Below are 26,974 nucleotides of genomic sequence, written 5' to 3' on the forward strand. Positions count from 1 at the left end.
ACATGTCTCTTAGAAGTGTGCAGAGAATCACAGGCACAGATAATTAAGTTTGAACATGCTGGTCTGTGGTTCAGCACAAATTAGGGAAGTTTGAAGTCAGAGCTCAAGTGAAGTCCTGAGTGGATGCTGGGGCCTAGACAATGTCAATGAAGCAGTGATCTAGTTTCAATTTTTTTTTTTTTTTTGGTACCTCAGATTGAACCAGGGGTGCTTAACCACTGAGCCACATCCCCAGCCCTTTTCATTTTTAATCTTGGACAGGCTCTTGATAAGTTGCTTAGGGCTTCACTAAATTGTTGAGGCTGGTCTTGAACTTGCAATCCCCCTGCCTTAACCTCCCAAGTCACTGAGATTACAGGTGTGCATCACTGCACCCTAAAGCAGAGATCTAATATTAGTAATTCTGTCAGCAAATGATTGAAAACAACAACAAAAAATGTTTACTGATTTAATAAAAAACTTGATTGTTTTGTCCTTTTTAGGTTCTAATAGAGAAAACATCTGATCTTAATCCTTCTTTATAAAAAGAAACTTGAGAATAATGTTATCATGTAGGTTGACTCCTACCTCTATATAATGACTTAATTTCTGTGGAAGCCCATTTCATCACAGAAGTCCTTTCTTGGAAGCCCACTGTTGCTTTATTTAATTTCAGATATTTCTTGGGATGGTAAGTCTATGTCTAAAATGGTTGAAAGAGTCTTACAGGTTTCTTTCACACACTGTAATGAAATAGACTGTCCAGGGTTCCAAGCCAACAGAAGAAATATACATTTTCCTGAGTTCCATGAAGGGAAATTTCCCTACTGCATTTGGCTGATTCTTGTTGGAAAGAGAACATTATTTCTCAGTAATGGAGCTCAATTCTTGTATTAAGCATCCATTAAGGACTGATTAAGGCTTCCACTTATAGAAGTTGAAGGAAACATTTCATTTTCAACTTTAAATCCAGTCTCAATTTCATAGCAAGGCCCACAATCCAAGGTGTGTCTATGGGTACATGAAAATTATATATAGAAATAATTTTGTCAATCAGTACAGTCTAAAAAGCAGATAGGAACACTGGCAGATCAAGGTTTCCCGAATAAGAAGGGAAAAAAAACCTAAGTAAAGAAGCTGTCTGTGTAAAAGTCAGAGGACAGCCTGTTTTTAGGAAAAGGTTCAAGGGGAAGCCACTGGACTTGCCAGACTGGCCCATCTGTGTGCCTACAGGTGTTCCACCCTGTCACAATCTAAGTACTCTGAGAAATATTCCTCCAGCAGCTTCCAGAGGGTCCTGGCCAGAAGGGGCCTCCTTTGAAGGGGTCTTTCCCCCATGCCTGACCATCAGTGGATAGAAAATCAGGTTTGGCCTTCTGGAGTGAAATAAGAAGAAAAAGGGCACATGGTGGGCCTCTGGAAACACCAGTGCCAGCCTCTTCTGAACAGGAGACACTTTACACAAGGATGAGAAGCAGGAGCTCAGACAATAGGCTGAAGCTTAGAGGCTCCTGGAGTTAACTGGGGAGACTTGAATTACTGTTCACACTGCTGGGGTCCTGAATAGGATAATGAAGGGAGGAGAAGAACTGCTTCAGGGAGATGCAGGGTGAGATGCTTCCTAGGGTGCAGGGTAAGACCTAAACAAACGGAAGTCAAACACTGCTGATTTTGTGATATCTTTAGACCCATTCTGAAGTTAGTACAGTATATGACAACCAGACTGTTTTCATCCTCACCCTCTAAGTAATAATACGGAAAGTTCATGAAGTCCCCAAACAGGACTAGCCTCTGAAATAAACAATAAAAATACAAGTCCCACTTTCTCACTTCTAACAATGTCCAGAGGTGTGAAAGGACAGTGAGGTCTATAGGTGAGGCACTGTCACCACACTTGCACTGTGGAAAGCATACCATTTCAACTGGATTACAATAAGGTGAGCCAAGCTCTCATCTTCAGGCTTCTGAAGATGAGAGCATGGGGGATGAAGCACACCACCCAAGGGGGACCTAAAATATTCTCATTCTTCAAAAGTGCATCCTTGAGATGTTATATCCAGGCTTTTTCTTGGAGAAACCAGGAGCCACATGTCACTGAGAGATACAAGAATTCACCTGTTACTCAAAGCAACTGCACTCTCTGTTTCAGGAACAGTAACTCTACTGAACAACCCACATCCAGAGTGCTTACACTTTATAAAGTACTTTCATATGTGAACATTATGTCACCTAATTTTTATGGCACTTTTGTGACACAAAGGACAATATTATTACTCTCATTTTATCAATGAGGCAACTGAGCCAGGATTATATCATTATCACCAAGGCACACAGCTAATACGTGAGTGACCAAGTTGTGATCATGACCCTTTGGCTATAAGATAAATTCTTTCCAATTGCAGAAGTTTTTAATTTTAAGGAAATATTTGGAGAAGCAGCTGTGAAAAATATTCCAATGAAGATGCCAGTATCATAACATTATAGTTTAAAAATAAATAACGTTAAGTTCTATGACTTGTATATTTTAAAGATGCTACATTAAATATTTACTATGTTTGATTCCAGGGATGAACTAAATAAACAATGATCAACAGATACTCCAAAGACATTGTGTGTCACACATATCTAAGAAGATACTGTTTTGATATAGTTAGGTTTTTATCAAGCAGACATGTAAGCAAAAGGTACACTGTATAATAGACTGACTTGGCATAAAGTATAAACCCCTCCTCTATTAGGGAAAATTCTTATTTAATCATGTGTTCATTGAAGATGACTATGGAGATCACTGCAGTTATAACATTACAGCCAATTGAAGAGAAAAAAAACAGCCCCAACAGGAGCCAGGCATGCTGGATTCCATGTGAAAACTCTACTTAAAATATTACTATGCAGTATAGGTAGTGAATATAAAAAACTGCTGACCCCTAATCAGACAAACTACAAGCAAGTAATTTTTATGTATCATCTTACAGCTCATTTGCAGAGAACCTCAGATATATGACATTCCAAAAACAACTTGAAGCCATGTAATCAGAATATCTTAACTTTGTTTATATACAAGTTATAAAGCACATATTTATATTTTATATATTATATGTAGTAATATTATCCAAAAGTAACCAATTTTTGACAAAAATATCTTTTTTTTTTTCCGACAAAAATATCTTATGTGAGAAAGGTGAAACTAAGACTCCATGATTTCCTGCCAAGAAATGACTCAATATCTGACCTCAGTTATCTTCTAGAATAACACACAGTTACAAATAAATTCTTACCCATGATAATTTTCAAGACAATGTTCTGGGCAGTGAGTAACACTCTGGATCTGGCCACCTCAGACTGGCCCTGTTCTCTCTGGCCAGCTTGACAGGGGACACACCTTGGCATTTTGCTTCCCAAAGTCAACATGTATGATGTAGCAGCAGCATGGGCCTGAAGAGCCCATCAATTAGACTGAGAAAGTTCTCTATGATCAAAGCAGTGTTCTTTCTATGTAATATCTGGCAAAGGATGACAGAGCCCCAGGTAGAGAGCAGTTCCACTGAACACTGACTGAAGTTGCTATAGTCCAGTACTCAGCACGGGAAGGGTGTGCATCCCCGATGTACAGTGAGTGATGATGGTGGAAGGGCTGCTGGTTTACTTGTTTGCCGTCCTTGGGGAATCATGGAATAAAGATCTATTTGGGGCCTGGCAAGATGGTGCATGCTTATAACCCCAGTGGCTTGGGAGGCTGAGGCAGGAGGGTCATGAGTTCAAAGCCAGCCTCAGCAACAGCAAGGCACTAAGCAACTCGGTGAGACCCTGTTTCTAAATAAAATACAAAAAAGGGCTGGGGATGTGGCTCAATGGTCAAGTGCCCTTTAGTATAATCCTCAGTACCCTCCTCAAAACAAAGAAGATCTATTTGAGCCCTGAAATAATTTTTGCTCTGGAAAGGATTGAGAGAGGCATGTAGCATGTAGTCAGTGCTAAGGCCAGGGATGTTGTAAGCCAGCCCTGGTGTGTTATAATAAGGGACCATGTGTCACATCTGCCATCACACATTAGAATTCCCACTAGGCCTCTGATTTCTACCTAATTCATACTCAAGTCATCTTTTAAGCCATTTTTAGCCAAGCAGCCTACGTTAAAATAAAATCTTAGTTTGTGTATATTTGTGTAGGAAGCCAGAAGACAAAAATTTAGAAAATCAGAAGATGCTCCATTAAAATGATTGGGTAATTACTACTTAGCTTCTTTCTAGTAGAAGGATGAATTCCCTAATGATGGGTATTACAAGTAATTAGACAAAGCTGTTCACTTTTCAAAATTAATCATCAATCCTATTAATTATGTCTGTATTACACATACTATTAAATTAGCACACATAATATGAGGACTTCACACATCAAAGGAGAAGCATTATCATTGCACATTAGTGACTTGATAATTAAGCTGAAAGGAACACAAATACTGGTAATTAGAAGACTACTTTTCGTAAGATTGCCATTTTCATTTTTCTTATGGAAGGAAAAATAGTACTTCACAAGGTGGAAGCAAGCTAACTTTATTTTTGACCACTCCGAAAACAGAGCAAAACAAAACGAACAAAACAAAACAAAACAAACAACAACAACAACAAACAAACAAAAAAAGAAAGAAAGGAGGAAGAAAGATAAAAAGGTCAGTCTAATTGCAGGTGTGAGGTTTTTAGAAATGTGTATCTGACCAATTAGGGAGACCATTCGCCCAGGGACCAGACCAGCAGCCACGGCAAGGTCAGCACCACAGGCTGGGTGGGGTGAGGGGGTTTGTGAGGCACAGGTGATCCTACAGACAGTCTGGAATGAAACTGAGGAAGCCTGAAACAGGAAACAATGCAAACACTGGTACCCAGTGCCCTCTGGAAAAGCCACCAGGGGCTTTACGACATGGCAAACAGTGGCATGCCCCGCCTTTCCTTTGCCAGGTGATCTTTGCCTACAGTGATATGGTTGCCACTGAGACACAGCTGGTAAGTGCCTTTGGCTGTGCTGGCCTCACTCAGGTTGACACCCTGACAGAGATCAGGCTGATTAAAAGTCAGGACCTCTTCACTGGTGAGAGAAAAGGCCCCCAAACTAACTTGAGAGTCAGACAGAAAATCCCTAAATCAGAGTCATGAGCTGAACTTCCAATGCTTGGAGACAGCAGGGCCATGCAAGCAAGGGTGAAATCTAACAAGGTTATTTACAAAATAAGCAACAGGTGGACGGAGGGGCTTAATGACTATTAAAGTACCACCACAAAATGCACCAAGTGTTAAGATGAAGGAGTGACCAGAGCACACGGGTACTGCTCATCAAGTGCTAACTCTTCCTAACACTTTCCTGGAAAGAGTCAGGAGTATGGAACACAATTACACCTGTATCACTGTAGGGGGCAGCTGTGGAGCTAGATGTGTTTGAAATGAAATTTTCACTGTACCATCGTGAGCTTCTGTGAACCACAGTTTGGTGAAAGTGCTTGTAATCTAACTAAAAATTCAAAATCAAATTGATCTTTCCTTCCTACATTAAAGATTGGTGTATATTTTAAAATGATCCATCAGTTGGAAATATAAAAGAAAGTAAAAAAAGCAAACGACAAAAGAATGGACACAGAATCCTATGATTTGCAGGTTTCCTTCGACAACTCTGAATTTGCCAGTTTGGTTTTGTGAGAAATAGAAGTGATTTACTAGTGTAGAGCAACGAATTTATCAGTTGAGAAATTTTACTAATTATGTATTTACTAATTAGGCAGCAAAACACAATAGGAACTTTCATCTAAACAAAACAATCTCAGAATTTTCAACACAGGAGAGATTTGCTGCTAGATTTTCCCTCTGAAGGTACACGGAATTCTCAAGGTTTCCCAAGTGCTCCTGATTGACTTTTGACCACTTTACTACCAAAGTACTGATATATAAACAGGTTGATGCTGGGTGTATTTTTCCTGCCTGCAATGTGAAATAGTACCTAGATATATATCTTTCATATATAGCTCTCACCAAAGTCAAGGCCATTTCTTGTATAAATTTTTGGTTAGCTCTTTAAAAAAGTAAGTAGCACTAAACTAAATGCATGTCTTGGTATATTTCTGGCTCCATTTAGGAGTTGCAGAGCTGATGGGTAGTACACAGAGAGGCCCACATCGCAGGCGCTAAGAGCTACCATATGTCCTGGTTTGCTGAAGACACTCCTGGTCCCTAGCTGTGGTCCCATCATAATTATTGCCAGACTCCATTTCACCCTCAAAAGCATCAAGGCTTGAAAAACAAATGACATAGATGGTCACTCTAAAGGAGAGATGTAGCTTCCCAAATATAATCTTCAATTCTCTTTGGTCATTATGCTGGGAAAAATCTAGCTCTTAAGATTCCTGAGAAAGTGTCATAACTGTCACAAAACTCTGTGGCCAGAATCTCTCTTTTCTCCTAGGTATCACTGCAAATATCTGCAATGATTTGTGTCTAGAAAGCATGCAAAGTCCCCAACAATAAATGCAGGATACCTACAATTCATAAAACTCACATAGTTTTTCATTTGCTACCCTGATGAAGGGTTCACTCTCAGATTGAGATGCGTCTTGTCTTTCATTTGACTTTATGAGCTAAACTGGATGCAAAAGCAATAACAGAGTGACAGTCTTGGGACCAGGGACATTCCTTGATTAGAGCTGCCAGCTGTTGCAGCCTCGCCTTCTGGTCCCTGGAACAGCAACTGGCTAATGTTTACGGGACTGGTTTGGTAGGAATGTTAGGGGCTAACATACGCATGTCCTCTGCTCAAGGTGTATCACCATGGGTCATAAGAAGGAGAGGGCTCTGTCAGTTATTCAGACCTCAGTGTGCCTAGGCCATCAACATGACAACCACGAGGCTTAAGTAGAAACAATTAACTGCCCCAAGACAGGAAAAGCTGGGTGGCTAAATTAACATTTCACACTTAGTGGATCTCAAGGCAGTGGCACATTTTATACACTAAGTGTACTTTCATATGGGAAATGAAAAAAAAAAAAGACCACTGAAAATAATCAAGTAGAGAAATATGTTCTAATACCAAAAATCCTAAACCAGCAAAGGAACCCAATAGAATATGACAACACTAAAATATCACTATGTTCTGAGAAATTTCTTAATTTTTTATGCATTTCATCTTGGGAGCACCTCTTCTGCATCCATTCCCTACTTGATGTTCCTACCTTGGTCTGTGTGGCATGTCAAACAGATAAACCAATTTTAAAAATATTAACTGATCTAGCAGATGGCTGTCAATGTTGATTTAGTGGCCACTGGCACAGATGAAAGATTTTTTTTCTTGGTCTTACCTAGGCAGTATGGACAACACTGGCCTTTTCTCAAAACAGGTCTTTCACAGGATACAGAAGGGCAAGACTCAGAGTAACAGCTAATTACGCTATCCATGCACACACAGCTGGTACAAACGTCAGGCTTCCAGGACTCAGCTGCCAGGAATATATCCCCTTCATCATTTTTGCAGTAACTAGGCACGCTCTCATTATGGGATGAGGAAGGCTGAAGAGGTTCATCTGGAAAAATGAACATATAGGTCAGCAAAGGAGATGCTGGAGGCCACCAACTGTGCAACAGGGGGGTTGTTACTCAGATTTAGCAAAAATACATGTAGTCACTATGGTCAGGGTGCCACCTTTTAAAAAGAAAAATGCTCCAAATCAGAAAGTCTTATTCAGGCTGGATCTTGAATTTCAATAGAAAAATAACAAAGATCAAAAAAGACCTGCCACAGCGATTCTGTTATTTGAAATACATAATACACATTCTACTCTTCTTCCTTAGCTTTACAGTCTTGATTTTCTGGGGGTGGTCTCAGGTCTGGGAGTACAATGTGTGAAAGTCAATCAGGAAAATCTGCCTTGCAACTAAGGATGCCATGTCACTAGCTGTAGCTCATGCATAATGAGGCCATTTCAGGAAAACTTTTACTTTTTACAAAGGATAGATGTGTTGCTACTACTGTTCTTCCTCATTCTTCCTCACTAGAAAGTATGAAATATCTCCAGCAACAATGAGCAATACCTACAATTAACAGAACTATTATTTTTCACTTGTTATTCATTTATGGATTCATTACTGGATTGAGATGTGTCTTGTCTTTCGTTTCTCTTCATGAGCTAAATTGGATGCAAAAGCAAAGAGTGTGTGCTGACTGTAGCTATAACATCCTTATCATTACCTTCATAGAAAGACTTCAACGGCACTAAGCCACTGAGTCAATGTTGATACACATCTGCCTCCAACCTCGTATAATGGATGTAAAATAAACCTCTATTTGTTTAACACTTGTAGTCACTTTTTTGTCTTACTTACAGCTACATGCAATCCTAATCAATTAATAACCAAACAGATTTTCATAATATCAGACTTTCAAGAAACACCTAACTGTAACTTCCCAAAGTTCAGGCTTCACATTAATGGTTGAAAGATAAGAAATCTAAATCTCACAGAGGGATGTAACCACTTGCAGAGAAACTAGCTGCAAGTCATCTGTGTCTTTTCTGTTTAGAGACTTAGACCAGAGGGTCTCCAGATCATAGTACAACTTGAAATAGAAAAGAGCATCATCAGTAATCCCAGGCATCTCTTTGGATGTTACAGGTTCATTATCAGATTGAGATGTTTACTGTCTTCCATTTGAGTTTATGAACTAAAATGGAATTAATAAAATTAATTAATGAAAACTGAAGCCCCAAGCAGAAATCTTTCAGATATGAGAAAAGAAAATTTAAGTAGTAAGGTTCTCATTTGAGAAATGTCACAATCTCTCTGATGAAAGAAAGCACTTTAAGAGTCCAGAAAGAGCTGTAGCAGTCATACTTGGCAAACCCCTAAGAGAGCTACATTTTCTCAATGATATGTTCCTTTCTGAATCAACTGCATGAACTCTATTTTCAGCCAAGAAACTGAAATAACTGAGACAGACATGAAGTTACTGCATGATGCAGAAACTTTAAATGTCACATTCTCCTTCCATCTGCTTTATGAACACACCCTATGGCCAAAAAGTTTGATTTGACAAGAAGAGTCTCTTTGAGGACCAGGGAAGCTGCTTCATTTGGGGACCTTTCTGAGGGTCAGAGGGAGGCCAGCATAACATAACGGAACCAGCCCAAACCCTTCCCTTAAATATAACCATCTCTCCTATTACCAGCCTGGAAGGCAGAAGCACAATGAAAGAACAGTCATTGGTTCTCCTGCTCCCAATGCACCTTGGGTCCTATTTCAGGTAGAGTTTCATAGATCCCATTCATATAATAGGAGAATAAAAACAGTAAAATGGGATTTTCTCAATGACCGTTCTAAAGTCATCTCTGCTCACAGATCATTTCTTCTTTAAGAGACTGGCCATTGCTAACTTTTGCTTTGGCTGGAAAAAAGGACAACTCATTCTTACCCACACCGGGCCCTTCAAATCACAAAGGTACTATGGGTCACATTAGCTTGGCTCTTGCAAGTAATGCCTGATTTTAGCAGGGATAGCAGTAATGAAGCAACGGAATGACGGTGAGAATGACACCCTAGTATCGAGAGGCTTTTTGTTTGGGTCCAGAAATGACCCCAAAAGACATCAGGATTGCAGCAGTGGTGAGTTAAAGCTGGGACGCACAGTGTGTCTGTCGTGTTCTTCTACTATGCTACATCTCCCACCACACCCTGGCTGGAAATGTTCTTGGAATCTTGCCCATTATCTTCTTCCTTTGGGCATTTCTTCCCATTTTTCTGCCTCAGAGACCCTTCTTCTATTTCAGCTTCCAAACATTGCTGCTTTTTACTGGTGACCACTCACTCTTTTTATTTCTCTCTCCCTTTCTCTTATATGCTACACTTTTCTTCCAACTCCAGAATATAAAGAATGGGGGAAAAAAAACTTAGAAGAAACAAACAAATGCTTATTCTCTTGTGGCTCATTTTTACTTTGGGGAAACAGGTGCCTGCAGGGATGCCTTATCTGTTTTCATGAACCCATTTCTGTTCAAGACTTTGCTCTAAGCCAGGCCAGAGGAAGGGGACAGAATGACAAGGCATCTCAGAGATGGGAACACCATGAAGTATTGTGGCTTTTCTTATGTACAGCATATCTCTTCAGACCATTTCAGAATACAAGTATCTTAAGATTAAAGATGGTATTTTTCTAGATGTGCAATATGCTGATCAACGCTACTTTTGAAGTTTACTACCGTGAAAAAAGTTGATGTTTTAATCTTTTTATTGCTATAATACAGCTATGAATGGAAAGTTCAGAAAGATACATTACAGGGGAGGTGGCTCATTTTAAAATATAGATTATTCTAGATATACATTTATTCACAGACAGAAGAGTTACCTTTGGAATACTGACATGCAAAGTAAAACGTCCTAAGGTTTAGGATGAGCAATATCATTGAAGTTTCTCTCTCTAAAAAAAAAAAGCCACCCAGATCTAAATTCATAAATGGGAAGTCAAAGCACTTGGGAGCTTGCTCAGTCTACCGCAGGAGTGCAGGAATGCCCCACTTTGCTTGGCTGGAACCTGTGGGGCTCGGCCCATGCACATCCCATCCAGGAAACCATGCCTTGGCATTCTAAGGAGGCCCATTTCCACAGAGCTCTCCTTCTCTTCCCAGGCCCAACCTCTAGACCAGTCAGGTGTCCCATCAATGAATCTGGGCTAGTGGTCCTCAAGAAGTGCCTTCCCCACTGTTCCTCCCACCGCCAATCCTGTGTTCACTCAGATCCTAGACCACATGGTAACAGGGGCACTTCTACTTCAGTGCAAGCTCTCTGGGCTATGTGGACTCTTAAATCCTCTTTCTCAAAGCTCACCTCCTCCTCCTTTATCATTATTTACTTAATTGGAACACTGGGCTGTTTGGTTCTTCTTTTGGATTACTGCTCTACAGGATAGGAGTCATTTCTATTTTCATTAAATCTCATAATCCCCATGGCTCAATTCTGACATTGCATAGCTATCTGTAACTGAATAGACATAAGCTCATTGTCAGCAATGACTAGAACACTCCAATGGTTTCTACCAGGAGGTTCTGAACAGTCACGGCTCTTTATTAATAGGAACCTCAATCAGCAGGGTATGGATCTGGGAACATTAGTAATAATGATAAAACTACAGTGGGCATAGGTCAAACACATCCTAAAAACTGAACCCATATGAACTATTTCTTATGCTAGAAAAGATCTTCATTAATTAAATTTATAAGATTAATAAGGCTGCTCATTACACCATTTGTTCTAAGGTGATGATACCTTGACGGCAATGCATGGTGATGGTGGCAAATTATGTGCCTATCCCTACATGTTCACCTGATGCAGTTTAGAAAACACCATCAACACAAACCTGTGAAGAACTTAGATACTGGATATGCTGAAACAATGGATTCTAAAGAAGCAATTAGATCACCAATGTTAAAAAAAAAAAGTAATAACATATGAGGGTTTAGGTTTGAGTAGAAATGCTTTAAGGATTTAATATTCAGAAGGTTAAGCAGCTACTGATTTAATTTGACAGGATGGGAAGTTTAAGGAACATCAAAATAAAATCAGTTGTTCTGCCAACTTGGTAATTTTATATATCAAAATAAAATACCTTTTGAAAAAGCCATATATTCTAGTGTTAACTAGAGTACTATTTTAGTCGTAAACCCCAGTAACTTATGTTTAAAGTCCTAAAAATTTTTCATTAGACCATATTTCTTTCATGACCATAAATTAACTTGATATGGTCTGATAAATAAATAATAACAACACTCTATATACATATGCAATGTTAGTCACTTAATACTCTTGGGTCTTAACTAATTCATCATTATAAGTTTGAGGCAGTGGCATTAGACACATTTCAAAGTATCTTCACTACCTTCACATCTTTCAAATAATTTTATTTGCATTATCAATAATTGTTCTTCATGTTTGTTAGAAACAAAAACGACTTCTCATACTAGTAAAATCTGGAATAATTTGGTGACTCCATTTAGTTTTATTGCTAGAGTCTGAGATATAGGGTTAAGGAAGAAAATGTCAGAAAGAAACAACTGCCTTTCTTCTTCAGAGTCAACTCAGGTGCAAGGCATATTGATTGCACAAGTATATGGCTGATAGAAAGGAATGAATTTAGGAAGCAGGCTGCATGATAATCCTGCCCAAGTTGTTAAGTTTGGCACGCTCCTAGGTGGGGTGAACCCTGACCTGCAAAATGACAATACCCAATTCTGTGCCCTCCCCAGCCAGTGGTGGGCTAAAGCACCACATTGGTTACCTGTACACTGGGGACAGCAGGAGTCCTGGGTACGTGAGGGGTTCTGGCAGAGCAGTGGTGGGCACACCTCTGTCTCACACAGCACCCGGCCACTGTGACAGGTGCACTGAGTACAGGAGTCAATATTCCACGTTTCTCCTTCCACAAAATACTCGCCTCCGGGTGCATGGCAAATGGAAGGAGTGCTGAGCTCTGGCTTCTGCACCACAAAGTCATCTGTGGAATGAAACAAAAAAATCAAACCATAAGAAGTTATTTATTTTTCCAGCTCTTGAAGAACCTGGTACCATTTGCTTTAAGGGAGACAAAGGAGGAATTGTCTGAAGAGCATCTTGTTCTACTTTCATCAAGAGGAGAGTGAAGAAAAGAAGAGAAATATTCTACGCATGGAAATGGAAGACAAAGGTAGAAGAGCCAGTCTCAGGAAGTGAGGTGCAAGCAGCTTGAGTCTGTCAATAATCATGAAAGAAATCAATAAGAATTAAATTACAGGGAGGGAACTCCATTTAGGAATCTCTAAGAATGTGCAGTTGTCTAGAATAAAGGTCTCACATTTACTGAATGCTTGCAGTGGTCCAATTATTTCCAAGCTAAACGCTTTACATTTACTCTTTACATGGACCTTGTGAGGTAGGCATTGCCATTCTGTTTTTCAAATGTGGAAACTGTGAGCTCTGAGTATTGAGAGCAGTCAAGGGCCTGGACCCATGCCTATGGTTGTTTGGATAATGGATAGACTTCTAGTTAAACAAAACTTCCAAATGATGTATGCCCTATCCATTTCATTATCTCTGGGATCCTGAGCACTTTTATGCTTGGAAATACGTCCTGCTGTCAACAGGACACACCTAATCTCAGCTGGCCGCCAGCACACTAGGCAGGAATGCTCCTGTGGAATCAACAGTCTGAAAACTCTCACCTGAGACTAAACATTTGTTTGGCGATATCATCGTCCAGAGAGGTAAGTGCCTAGAAGCTGATAACTATGATTTCTTTCCCCAAAAGAGAGGTGGTTTTGGTCCCTTGGTGAGATGGTAATGATAGAGAGGGAATTTAATGTTGGAATGTCTGGAGAAGCACTGGGAGTTGCCCTCAAGTTGGGCTGGGGAAATGAAAAGAATGAAGACATTAACCATATTCGTGTAGTCCAAACACAACAAGCACTTCAAGGAGGTGTTGACAGTGTGGAGTCCTGCTGAGAAACAGTCTGGAGACATCACGGCTGGCTCATGCCTGAAGCTCCACAGACCTTGGGCCCCAAGAGAATGACCCTGACTGTGCAGAGATGTTCAGAGCTGCAATCTCCTATGAGTGCACTGGGGCCCTTATTTTCAAAGTGGTGGTTGGCATGAGAGCTAATGATACTGATGAAATAAAGTGGTGTGGGCCAATTTCCAGTTAAGAAAGTAACTTTCAATATGGCTATCTCTCAAGGGAACTTTGATGCAGGGGTGACAGCTCAGAAAACGGACATTAGTTAGTGCTTAAATTCACAAGCAAGTGCACCGAACCTTCTAGTACATGAACAGCACAGAAGAAGGTAATTAGAAAAAAAGGATGCACTGGGACAAGATGATAAATATACATTTCCTGTGGTTTATAAAGAAAGAAAAAATTGTTCGAGAGTGTGCCAATAAACTAATGCTGGAAAAAAGCTCCCTTACTACACTCAAAAAAGGTTTTGAGAGGACTGACAACTGTCATCCTTTTAAATGTGGACATGGGGCAGGGGGCAGGAGAGAGCTGTGTGTGCCTGCAGGTGTTCTATCTTTCTATTCCCTCTTCCTCTATTACATGACTCAAGGCAAAACACAGGAGGGACTGGAGAGATGGGGTGGAAAGGAAAAGAAAGAGGATGAGAAAAGAAAAATAAAAGAGATACTATCATTTGATGACTATTCCATTGGAAGAGTTTGAATGCTGCTCACTTAATCAAGGAAAAATCAGTGTCCCCCCTGAATGGAGAAGGAGAGTCTTTGAACAAGAGTTCACAAGTACAAATGGCTCTAGGGTCTCTAGTAGGAAGATTCTGCAAGTGGCAATCCACTAAAGACAAGACTTTGGAAAAAACATTATTACACATTCATACACAAGAATGTGTTTTTGAACATGTATGTGCAGCAGTCACACACCCTCAATAATACATCAATAACTATATAAGAGTCCTGTATCTCTGTAACAGAGAAACATACTTCTGACTTTACTGACTTTCAGTCTGGGGTCAGTCATCTGTTCTTGGTCATGACTCTGCCTTTCCACTGATCTGACTCTTAGACTTCCTCAGTGAGCATATGCTTGAGAGAGAGCCAGATGTCGGTCAGTACCCTATGCTTTCACATCTGTAACTAAAATACAGGTCTTAAGGGAACAGATTATTTTTCCTTCCTTAAAGAGTCAATTTAGAATCTTATCCATTAAATTGCTTATTCACCTTCTGATCTGACAAAGTGGTTTTTCAGATTTAACTAGTAAAATATGTGAAAAAAGAAAAGTTTTGAAGCAGGGCAAATCTAACCAAACTTGGAGGGAACAAAATAAGCCATTAATTCTGCACTGCAACCTGGTCCTTGACAGGGGTATGGGAGCTACCTGTCAGGTTGACAGTAATAATTACTGAGATATACAGAATCTCAAGAGCTGAAGGGACTTTACATGTCCCACGCCATGGGATGCAACGCAGGTGCACTCTGGCTAGCACGAGCCACCTTCTCTCCCGGGCTAATCCTGCCTTGCTGCAAAAGGGCCAGACCTCAGGCTCCTGCCTATATACCCTTTGCTTAAAGGGACTCATCCATATGGAGATGCAAGACCAGAGGAAAAATAATCATGACTTCAAAATATGACAATAGACTTGAACTTAAAAAAAAAAATCTGATGTGAGAATAGGGAGACCCCTCTTCTCCCTGGCCTTCCAGTAAGAGAATTAATATATTTGTGCTTGTTTTCCAAATGAAAGACAGCTTAAGTATTCTTCCCCTAACTCACAGTGGCCTGCGCACAGGGAGAAACCATAGATACACAACCGTGATGAGTGCTTTAGGAAAAATGCAGTAGATGAGAAATTATGGTAATAATTTTGCTGTTACTGACAACTGTAATTCAGTCCCCCATGAATTACAAATTTGTTCTGTTTTATAGTAATTTACTTCGATTACTGTTATTATGACTTGAAATGCGTGGTCACTCTAGACTTCTCCATTTGGCAAGAGTGCCACATGTCCATTAATTTGAAAAAGAGCAATAGCCATAGACTTTGGTGATTCTTTTCCCTCTCAGGCTATCACTGGATAAGAGATAAGCTTTTATATAATAAAACTAGCACCAATCCCCTCAAATTAACTAGAGCATTCAGCTTTAATACGCTATCAGTAAAACAGAGAGCTGGATTTAAGCACATAAGCCTACATCCTTTACAAACAAGTAGTTCAAAGATCAATATAATTGAGTAAACCATTCAAAAATAACAACAGTTTCTAGAGCTTTAGAAATTTCTCTGGTTTTTCACTCGTCATTTATAGTACTCGGCTGATTCTGTGGCTGTTGTTTACAAAAGGCACAGAGAGCTAAAAAGTGTCCCAGGGGTCATTCCCGTATTTCCCCCAGAGTCACAGGTATAAATGAGGCCCTGCAAGGCAGGAGCCCTCTTCATCTGAAGCACACAAGAGGGCAGCCAGCTGTTACCTGCACATGACGGGCAGCACTGTCCAGGATGAATGGTGGGGTTGCCACAGGCAGGCACTGGGCAGGTGATCAGGGCACACATTTCCCGTCCATTGTGACAGTAGCATTCCCGGCACCCATCATGCCAGCTTTCCTCATTTTTATGATGATGGCCATCCATGGACAGACATGTGCCTGACAGGACAGGTGGCCCGGCGGAAGCAGGGACCTCTGGACAGACAGAAGGCAGCCTGGTGAAGAAGCAGCTACAGCACAGGAGAAGCAGCATGTCCTGTTCTTATATGGGATGAAACCTGGCCACCAACAACTACGTCTACGAAGGACAGTCAAGTGACATGGGAAATGCTCAGGAAAAGAATTTAAGTAAATAGGCTTTTAATTTTGAAAGAAGAAGAAAGAGAAAAGATTACTCATACGTTTCTCTCCTGTTAGCAGGCTAACTTTTACTCCTTTCCCTGATTTTCTGATGGATAAAGTTTCATGTATGTTTAATGTATGGAGAATCATTTCTCTAGAAGCTTCATCCAGTGGGGAACTCCTAGTCCTCTTGCAATGAACAGATTTTTGTTCTGTAGAACAGCTGAAGCAATTGATTAGAGGTGTGTTTACTCTGACCTCCTCAAAACACCATTAAGGTGGTAACTGTCTAACTTTGAAAAACTGCCGAGTAAACTTTAGGGATCTTTTATTGCTTAATCAATGTGTCATGTTAACAACTACCACAAACTGGATGGGCAGCAGGGCGGGGCTGAGAAAAGGGCAGGAATGGCAACCCAGGTGCACACTCAACAACTTCAGGAGTAGCCAGGTGCAGACTAGTGGAGATGCTCAGGATTTGTGCTTTACATACCGTTCTGGGCTGGCATGTGCTTCTCAGCCCATGTCAAAATTCTCACGGAAAACTCAGTTTTGAAACATACGAGTAGACCTTCAGTAATACTAACCTCAAGGGCATTGAAATGAAGTTTTTTACCGTTAGTTGTATCAATTCCATTTCTGAACTGAGGGGGACTTTACAGAGGCCAAGATAAACTTTAGCTCTAGGCTCAAGTTCCTAAGACAAGCAAAAGTGAAGAGCTAAGAAGTGATTAATTTGGTCAATGTTCTTATTCATAATGGGCTTCCTTTAAATTCTGTTCTGAGCCCTTTTATTCCATTAAGATGAAAGAAAAAAGAAGTCCCGTGGGAGGGTCCCGCAGAGGGTGACAATTGTGTCAGAGGAGGCAGCAATCACTTAAACCATTCCATTTATAGGATGTCTTTTTGCTCTTTGTTCTGATAGCCCTGGCTGCTTTGAGGGGGAAGGGCTATGTGTTCACACTTACCTCTGCACTTGCAGATAAGACAGCCATGATTGTCTTGTTGGAAACCCAAGGGGCAGATTTTACTGCATGGGAGCTCCGGACATTTCCTACAGCGACAGATGTCACAGCCATGCTTATTCTTCCTGGGTAATTAAAATTTTGCCAGAGGTCAGAAAATCAAAGTCTCAAATGATGCCCCACCATTCAGACCAAGGGTCAATGAAGTGATATTGCCATTTATGCAGACAAACTGGACTCGACTCTCAAAACTCCTAGGATGATGTGTAATTAGCTCCCTGTGGCTATGATCACCACCCATCATGACCAAGGTTTAGAACTGCCCAGGCGCTTGTGTGTTTCTGGGACAGGCTGGTCAGAATCCCAATGACATGACTGTTGATTTAATCACAAAAAACTGGTGTCAATATAAAAAGATGCATGTGTAACTGTATAATATAAAGATAAAGGACATTTCATCGGTCAATGTTGGAGATTATCATTAGGCACAAAATCTTTCTTTTGTTAGGACTACAGGATTCCTCACATGATCACATTCCCTGAGAAATTCTAGACACTAGTAAACATTTTAATGAGGTATCTTCTGAAACTTATAGACGATAGGAAGAGAAGACTTAAGGACCCACAGATCAGGAAGGGCTATACAAATGTTGATAAAGAATAAAACCCTTAAGAGGACCTACAATCAAGGTCCAATAATTACTTCATTAAGTCTAGGTAGGAAAGAATGTCCTCCATCCCTGAGCTATGAACAAAGTGCAGAGGAGTAAAGGAAAAAGTCTGGAGGAACTTTTTTCCCCTTAATAAACTTATCCATATTCTACGTTACCATAACGTCAATATCAAGTAAATAAGTAGACATTTATAAAAAACATTAGTTTAAGTGGAGATTTTCTGGACAAAACAATTCTTACCAATATTTCATTTTCTCCAAAAAGAGAGTAATACAAGAAACTCACCCACCCTCCACTTCTTCCTGTTCACAGCTGCAGGACTGAGCACTCCCAGCTTAGCATCTCCTCTACAGGTCTGGCCCTGCCTGACTTCCTGCACCTCTGAGGGAAAAAAACAACTACTCTATTTACCTTCATGCCTCATCCCAAGTAACCCTCAGTGGCAGTCAACTGGAACAGAATTTCTGTTCTTTCTCATGAACAAGTAAAGGGGCACTAGAAGAAGATGGTCCTATGAGAAACCTTTGATGAGTGACAATTGTGAGTGACAACTAAAATACATTTTGCTAAGTGAAATAAGTAGTGGACATCAGGGTTTACTCCTTTATTTCAACCTAATGAGAATAAGTTAAATGAATGACAGATTCATGCCATTCTGAGATCTGCTATTCATTGTTTGTTCATACATCCATGAATCCCTCCATCCCAACTATCAGTGTCTGCTGTATGCACAAGGTGATGGTTCACTCAAGCAGGTGAACCAAAGGGCACTGATGGCCACCTTCATCCTAACATTCCCATAGCATATCTGGTCAAGGTTTCTTTTTAAAGGTTGTTCTTAAAACACATGTCTAGTTAGTGAAAGAGTCAGTTGTCCATGACAGCCAACTGGGCCCCCCTGAGTAAGAAGTGAAATCTATACTGTCTCAAGAACTTCCCCTCAGAGATGAAGGCTGAGTTTAAAAGTGGCCTTGATTCCGAACTGTTATAACATTAGCAAGTGGCTGTAGCTACTATAATGCCAATGATACTTTATTTTACATTAGCAGTGAAGTGATGAAATAACTATGCTTTTATTGATATCATATTTTAGAATTAAGAAAATGATGGTTTGTTTATTTGGAGCATTTTTTAAGAAAAATGTTACCAACTTAATTATCCAGTTAAAATGAGAATGAAGATCTATCCCCACAGATCTCAAAATATCTTTGAGAATTTTCAAAAGGAAGAATAAAAAAGATGAATGAAATAAGATGGACAAAAGATGATGGATCTAAGTTCTATAATTTGATATAACTCTCACAAAACTGGAAAGGCACAAAGATTGAAATGGGAGAAAGCAAAATAAATATTCTGAAAAGTGATTCGTTTTTTAATGGATCGACTTGTTATAAAAGGCTGGTATAAATTGAAATAATAACATTTTGGTCTATATTAAGACCAAAGAAACAAATATAAAATATTTATTTCCCCCATGGAATTGTCTAGATTTTTGTAAGGGTTGACTCAATAAATATTTAAAAATACAGGTCATGGACCTCATCTCCAAGGAAACTCATAAAATCTGCCACATAAAGAAACAGTCCAGGGGCTGGGGATGTGGCTTAAGCGGTAGGACGCTTGCCTGGCATGCGCGGGGCGCTGGGTTCGATCCTTAGTACCACATAAAAATAAAATAAAGATGTTGTGTCCACCAAAAACTAAAAAATAAATATTAAAAAAATTATCTCTCTCTCTCTCTTTCTCTTTAAAAAAAAAAAAGAAACAGTCCATAGAACAGCCATGAAAAGCTGTGGCACTAACAGCACTGGGACCACATGACAGTTCCATTCCCACCCTGTCAGGTAGTGTCCAAAGGACTTTCCTACGGGGACGTCTCACTTAGCATACATGGAGAGTGTTTCTGGCACATTTCCACAAAAGAGCAGGAATAAAACTTCATTCTTTTCTTTGGAGACACAATTCTTTGCCTGCTTTCTGAATGACTACAAAATCAGCGTAGGTTATTCTGGATTTGGAACATGACCGACTCCTTCACAAATACACAAAACGGCTAACAGAATGGGTGTGAACATCTCAACAAGTTCCACTTAATGGCAGGTTTTCTGGATTAAGGAATACGTACAGGTATCCAAGTGGACAATATTTGTCACACATAATAGGTCTGCACTTCTTGGGCCGTGGGCGGCACTGACAGATCTCGCAGTTGTGGGCATTGGTTAGGAAGCCAAAGGGACACTCCAAGGCGCAGCCTCGTTTAAGGCCTGAGCACAGCTCCTCCCCTGTGAAGACAAACGGATGGCACGTTTCTTCCAAAGGTGAACAGACCAGGATACATCGTGCTTCAAAACCTTCCCCCAATCCTCCCATCGAACATGGATTCAAATTTCCCAGCTCTACCATAGCATCAGCATCATGGAGAAGTGCAGATTGTGCTACTGAATGGTTATAACGTGACTCTACCCTTTGGTAGGAAGACACAAAATAAAGTCCAGCTTAGAAGTGGATTTCTGAAGCCTAATCAGATCTGATTGGTTTGAAGTGAAGACTAATGATTGAGTGTATTTTTAAATTAATTTTTTTTATTAGTGGATTGATGGTCATTTATGTTAAAATGAGGGAAATGGAAACTTATGCTCCAAATTTCACTATGTATTTTATTTGTATTGCACATCATCACAGATGATGAAGGTACTTAAATGCTCACATTATATTTACTCTTGTGGGTGTTAGATGGCTTCACATAATGCTGCATTATTGTAGGTAGCCTAAGGGATTTCTTACCCTTTTATATAAACACATCTCTTACAATATAATGAAAGTGAAATTCTCAGTGCTCTATTTAGATTTTTTTTTTTTAACCTACATGCTGACACACATACCCATATATTTGGGTATATTTAGTTAGTTAATTAAAAAAATATGCTGGAGAAATATTCATATTAATGTATAACTGCTATATCAATGTTTAAACTATCCCCCATTAGCACGATTTAAAGGGATATCAAACTGTCCTGTTTGTCAGTAGTTACATTACTTTAGAAGGGGGGAGAAGCAATGGTGACCATTAAAAGAAACTACTGAAGATATTAGCTTCACTAAGTCTTTTAAGATGATTTTAAAGGACATTACAGAGCTTAATGAAAAAAATATAAAAAAAATAAAAAACATTAAGGCAGGAAAAGCATGCTTGATGATATAAATGAAGCAAACTGAGACCTGTCTGAAATGAAATGTAGAATTTTAAAGAACATCAAATTTAAAAGAAGAAAGCTGATATGGTGATGACTAAAGGTTGGCAATGTCTGTATGTCATTCTACATGGACTGGTAAGACGGGAAGCAGACGGTTACTGCTGGAATTCTAAAGGAATTTTTATTTTATATGGACATCTTTCAAGCATAGATTCTGTAATAATGCACAAGTTCCTAGGAAAACCAGACATCATTGTCTCCTCCACAGGCAAATCTTAGAATCTAACATTAAATCTTAACTACAATTAATAGGTGAAATGGGTCCGTGTTTTACATAAATATTTTATGACAGCGTCTCCTGTGACTCTTAGCTGGCAATACTTGCAAAATTTAATTTGTTATCTTTTAGAAAGAAAATGTGACTTATGGTATAATTTTCTATTTTGCTGTTATTATAACCTTTTATGACACATATTTAATATAACCTCATGGGTCTGTATCACCCTGCCAAGCAACTGAATATTAATCTATATCCTTAAAAGATAAATTCTCACTGGCTCATCTAAAAATTTGTAAATTACGTGACTTGGAAGGAAGGTCCTTATTTTTCATTTCCCATTATTAAAGGAATGTGTGAAACAGTGGAGAAGACTTTCATAACCATGTTTTTTGTTTTTTCTGACATAGAGACCTTAAGCTATGAACCCATTTTTCTATTATAAGTATTTTTAAGTCATGACACCAAGTGAATTATGTTGGGAATAGATGAATTAAACACACTCCTACAACTTCACAGAGTCGGCATCCTTGGGGGTTAAATGCCTTGAAACTTTTAAGTTTGAGCACATTTGTGTTTTTATTTTTTTTGGTTCTGTTAAAAGGAAACTTTTCCATAAACCTTGACCTAGAATGCTCTTCACTCAACTAACTATTATATCACTATTAAGTTTAAACAATTTGATAATAACTAAGTTTGTCTTCAACCTATCTCTGCTATCATTTGGAAGTATCCACCAAAGGCTGTTGGGAGGTGGGGCCTAGTAGGCAGAAGTTAGGTCACTGGAGGGGTACCCTAGAAGTGTATACTGGGACCCTGAGCCCTTCCTCTCTCTCTCTCACTTAGTGGCTGTCATGAAATAAGTAGCTCCTCCCACCACGTGTTTCCACCATGATACACTCTCTCACCACAAGCTAAGAAACCACTGACTAAAACCTCTGAAACCACGAGCCAAAATAAACCTTTCTTCCTTATAAACTGATTATCTTAGGTGTTTTTGTCACAGTGACACAAAACTGACCAACACCGTCTCTGCTCAGGACATTCATTAGAAAGCAGACTGGCCATGTCACTCAAGTGAAGTGCCCCAGCCCTTCCCTGATTTGTGATCATTCATCTGTGGGCTCTGGTCTATATTATCTCAGTTGCGCTTAAAGGGAAGTTCTAGGGCAGGGCCCTAATTTCTTTATGTTCACAGTCCAGGACTGTCATGGGATTTAGCATGGAGTAGATGTTTGACAACAAGCTGCCGAATGAATGAATGTATCAGTCAACACTTGCTACATGCTCTTCCCCAGCCATGAGAACTGCCATCCTGACAGGGAAATAACAGCACAAAAAAACTTTACTCTGATAGCACTGAAAGTTTTTCAAAATAGGAGCATTTGCTCAAGACTTCACAACTATAAGAAGCATCCCTTTATCATAAGGGAATACAATGTCATTTGCATGTACATGAGGTGTCCTGCACACCGCTTTGCTCTAGTACTTTAAACTCTTGGATACTAGCAATTTCTACAAACCCGTTAACAATTAAGGATGGCTATTATGTTCTTGAGGCTATTAAACAAAGAAATGCAGCATTACAAATGGTAGTCCCAATCTTGTCCCTGATAGTAAGTGTTTGTATATAAGTAGTAAATAAAATGAAAAACAAGGATCCCCCCACCCCACCATATTTGATGCTGTCAACTTCTTGGGATGCTTGACTCATATATATTTCATGAAAGATATGACAGCTTGCTCCTCCTTGTTACCATTGATTTTACATATATACATCAGTTTCTAGATAAAAGCATTATTAGTTCCTAAAAATCAAATAGTATTAAGACTTCAAGAGAATACACCAATAAGCCAGTCAAAACCAGATGATTTAAAGATGTGGACAGTAACATGACAAAAGATTAATGCTATTTAATTCATAGAGATGTCATTTATGTCATTTAATGCACAGAGTTTATAAAGTAAGGTGAAGTGTATTGTGCCTGATAGCAACAGACATTGACAGTTAAGAAATAATGTTATTAACAGTTTGTACTAAAATAAATAAATAACCCCCAAAGATAGGGAATTAGTATCTTAGTTAGACGATTTTAGTTTTAAATTTTGTCGCTATTGTACTTTCTGAAACATTTTCTACCCTACTTCTCTTTATTGTAAACATATCTTTCGGACACTGAGTCAGGGATAATTCAGTTCTCCATATGCCCCTTGTGTATTACTTTGTTTAGCAGTGTTACAAGATGTTATTTTTGCAGATTAAAATAGTAAGGCTATAAGCACAATTCACAATAGCTAGACTGTGGAACCAACCCAGATGCCCTTCAATAGATGAATGGATAAAAAAAATGTGGCATTTATACACAATGGAGTATTACGCAGCACTAAAAAATGACAAAATCATGGAATTTGCAGGGAAATGGATGGCACTAGAGCAGATTATGCTAAGTGAAGCTAGCCAATCCCTAAAAAACAAATGCCAAATGTCTTCTTTGATATAATGAGAGCAACTAAGAACAGAGCAGGGAGGAAGAGCAGGAGGAAAAGATTAACATTAAACAGAGACATGAGGTGGGAGGGAAAGGTAGAGAACGGGAAATTGCATGGAAATGGAAGGAGACCCTCATTGTTATACAAAATTACATATAAGAGGTTGTGAGGGGAATGGGAAAAAAAAAACAAGGAGAGAAATGAATTACAGTAGATGGGGTAGAGAGAGAAGATGGGAGGGGAGGGGAGGGGGGAGAGTAGAGGATAGGAAAGGTAGCAGAATACAACAGTTACTAATATGGCATTATGTAAAAATGTGGATGTGTAACCGATGTGATTCTGCAATCTGTATTTGGGGTAAAAATGGGAATTCATAACCCACTTGAATCTAATGTATGAAATATGATATGTCAAGAGCTTTGTAGAACAACCAATAAAAAAAATACTCGTAAAAAAAATAGTAAGGCTATAATACGCTCAGACAAAAAACTTCTTTGTTATATAATTTCCACATATTTTTGAAGGACATGTTTCAATAGGGTTTTATTTTAATCCTAACGTGACTGCCTATGATATATTGGATTATATCAATTTATATATATATGGCTTTGATGGGATGCAGAAAAATACTGTAAGGGAGAATTCTAGACAAGATAAATACTTATCACATAGAGCAATGGGACAAAGAATAGCCTACACTCTACCTGAATCTAAAGAACTCCCCCCCCCCAAAAAAAAAAAAAACAAGGAGAAAGAGAATTTGAAAGTTTAATTGGAAACATAAAAAGAAAAGTTGTTGGTGAGTGTCCTGGAGGGCAGGAAGAATTGGAGGCAGGCAGGAATGAGGGAGGAGGGGAATCTGGGGCTTTCCACAAAGGGTCACTCGGGCTGACTCAAAAATGGATGTTACAGAACAGCTAGTGTGCAGAATCAACAGTCACCACATGCCAGGCGATGAGGCTAACTCTGCATTTGTTCACTTACTTGGTCTTTACGATAGCCCATTAATCACATACTGTCCTCTGTCCTTTACAGATGAGGGCACAGAGGTTGTAGAAGTAAAGCAACTAGCTCTGATCCCTCAGATGCAGGTCAGGCTGATGCTAGAGCCTTCGAGGGGAGCGGTGTGTGATCACAAGAATTTGACAACCCAGGACCCAGCAATGTGATCTGACCTGACTCAACTCCAAAAGACGTGGCCTCCAAAGTTGTAAAATAATCAGAATAACTAATAGGAGTGGGAGAAGGGAGAGCAAAGTGCACATGCTTAGACTTCTGTATGATACAAACTGCCAAGTTCCACCTGGTGTTTTTGTTTTCAGGTACAGGGTGGCAGGAGTGAGAGGGCAAGACTGACCCAAGTCAAGAATCTCAGGGTGATGAGATGAACATATGACCAGAATGGTGAACCCTCAGAGGGGGACTTTAGACAGGAATGATGTCCACAGGTGTCCATCATCCTAAAGGTTCTCTGCTCCTCAGCCAGCTGATACCTGCTGAGCACTGTGGATTAAGCACTGAGTATAGCCCTGGGCGAGGCAGTAACTTCTCTACTCTGGTGTGAACAGAAGCTTTCTCCTAGCAGGATTCACTTTTGTAGGTAACAGAAGCAGGCTTCAAATGGTGGCATTTCATTAGTTTCATTTTTTTTGGAGTAGGTCTTGCATTTTATTCATGTTTGTGGCCTTGACACCTAATACAATACGTGGAATATGGCAGGTGGTAAAAGAAGAAAGAAGGGAAGAGAAAAGGAAGAAAGATGAGATATTTCTATAAATAGACAAAATTTGCAAATAATGAATAGTTAAGTAAAGATTTATGTGTTAAAAAAATAAGTCCCCGGTACCAAATCCAATGTTATTATATATACATGTATTTCTTCCTAAAGGTGGACAAAATGCAGGCTTCTGCAGGGTGTACACACAGATTTTGAGAAGTCAGAAAAAGCTAACTCAAAGACAAGGCATAGAAATTCTTCCTAATAGCCTCAATTTGCAAAAGGCCAGTGACACCTTTTGACTTGCTTTAATGACAAGTGAGGGAAATCCCTTATTTGGACTGATGGACAAAAGTTCCTCATGATATGCCAAGAGTCTTACAGAAGCATGACTAGGCACCCCAAACTTTATAGTAGTAAAACTCAGATGGAGTATTTGGGTGAGGTGATAGGCACATCTGTATTTTTAGATGTTTAAGAGCTACAGAAAAAATTCATGCACAATCCCATGATAAAAAAAAAAAAAAAAAAAAGATGTGTAACTCAAGAGGCATTACAGGGACTGAAATATAAACATTTCATGACACAATTACCAAATACCTTGGTGTTAAAAAGACAAGGTTGACTATTTATGTAAACAAGTGTTGCTGCCAAGGCAATTCTCCAGTGAACTTGGCTTTCCAAAGGGAGGTATAAAAGGCAGATGGGCACATAGCAGAGACTGGCCCTTCCCCAAACAGGATCAGATGCAGAAAGGCTAGCCCCAGATGGGTGGAGGCTTGTAGGAAATATGAAGATGGCAATAACTACAAGAACAGCAGTTTTATAAACTCTCTTTTAGCACTAATTTCACTGTGTAGACAGCAGGGTGGTAGGTAATGTGTAACAGAGAACACAAAATTATTCTACTCCTATTTTGTATTTTCTTTATAAAAATATTCTTACAAAAGAAAGTGATGAATGATTAAAGTTAAGAAGAATGTTAAGCCCAAGATAACTGATAAATCAGAAAGAGAGCATCCTTCTATGTTAAGTAAGTTTAAGCCTCTAAGCCCAGGATAATTATATCCAAAGCCCACAGAGAATCTGCTTATTATAGAACGATTGTCTATGTTTAGGAGAGATCAGAGAGAATAGAAAGAAATTTCAGAAAACAAGCCAAATGTCAACTCAAAAGGAGAGAGGATTCAAAAAACACACAAAACTTAACATTAACTGAAAATTCTTCAGGAACAACTGTTACTCATGACCACAAATCTAACAGGTGGCTCCCCACCAGCTTCAGTTTATTTTGAAGTGAGGTTTCCAGCAAAAGAATACTGCAAATATAATGCATATTGATTT

General features: G+C 39.3%; 1 protein-coding gene across 1 annotated transcript in view; it reads right to left on the reverse strand.

The window, feature by feature from the left end:
* Crim1 (cysteine rich transmembrane BMP regulator 1) overlaps positions 1-26,974 on the reverse strand; it is a 179,548-nt gene that overhangs the window by 19,289 nt on the left and 133,285 nt on the right. The window contains exons 9-13 of the mRNA XM_015479775.2: positions 20,078-20,234; positions 17,282-17,403; positions 15,957-16,166; positions 12,276-12,491; positions 7,315-7,536 (exon numbers count right to left, since the gene is read on the reverse strand). Of these exons, the coding sequence (XP_015335261.1) occupies positions 7,315-7,536; positions 12,276-12,491; positions 15,957-16,166; positions 17,282-17,403; positions 20,078-20,234 (927 nt within the window). The remainder of the gene's footprint in view (positions 1-7,314; positions 7,537-12,275; positions 12,492-15,956; positions 16,167-17,281; positions 17,404-20,077; positions 20,235-26,974) is intronic.

The sequence above is a fragment of the Marmota marmota genome, unplaced genomic scaffold (genome assembly GCF_001458135.2).
Source record: "Marmota marmota marmota unplaced genomic scaffold, marMar, whole genome shotgun sequence".
NCBI classification, from domain to species: domain Eukaryota; kingdom Metazoa; phylum Chordata; class Mammalia; order Rodentia; family Sciuridae; genus Marmota; species Marmota marmota.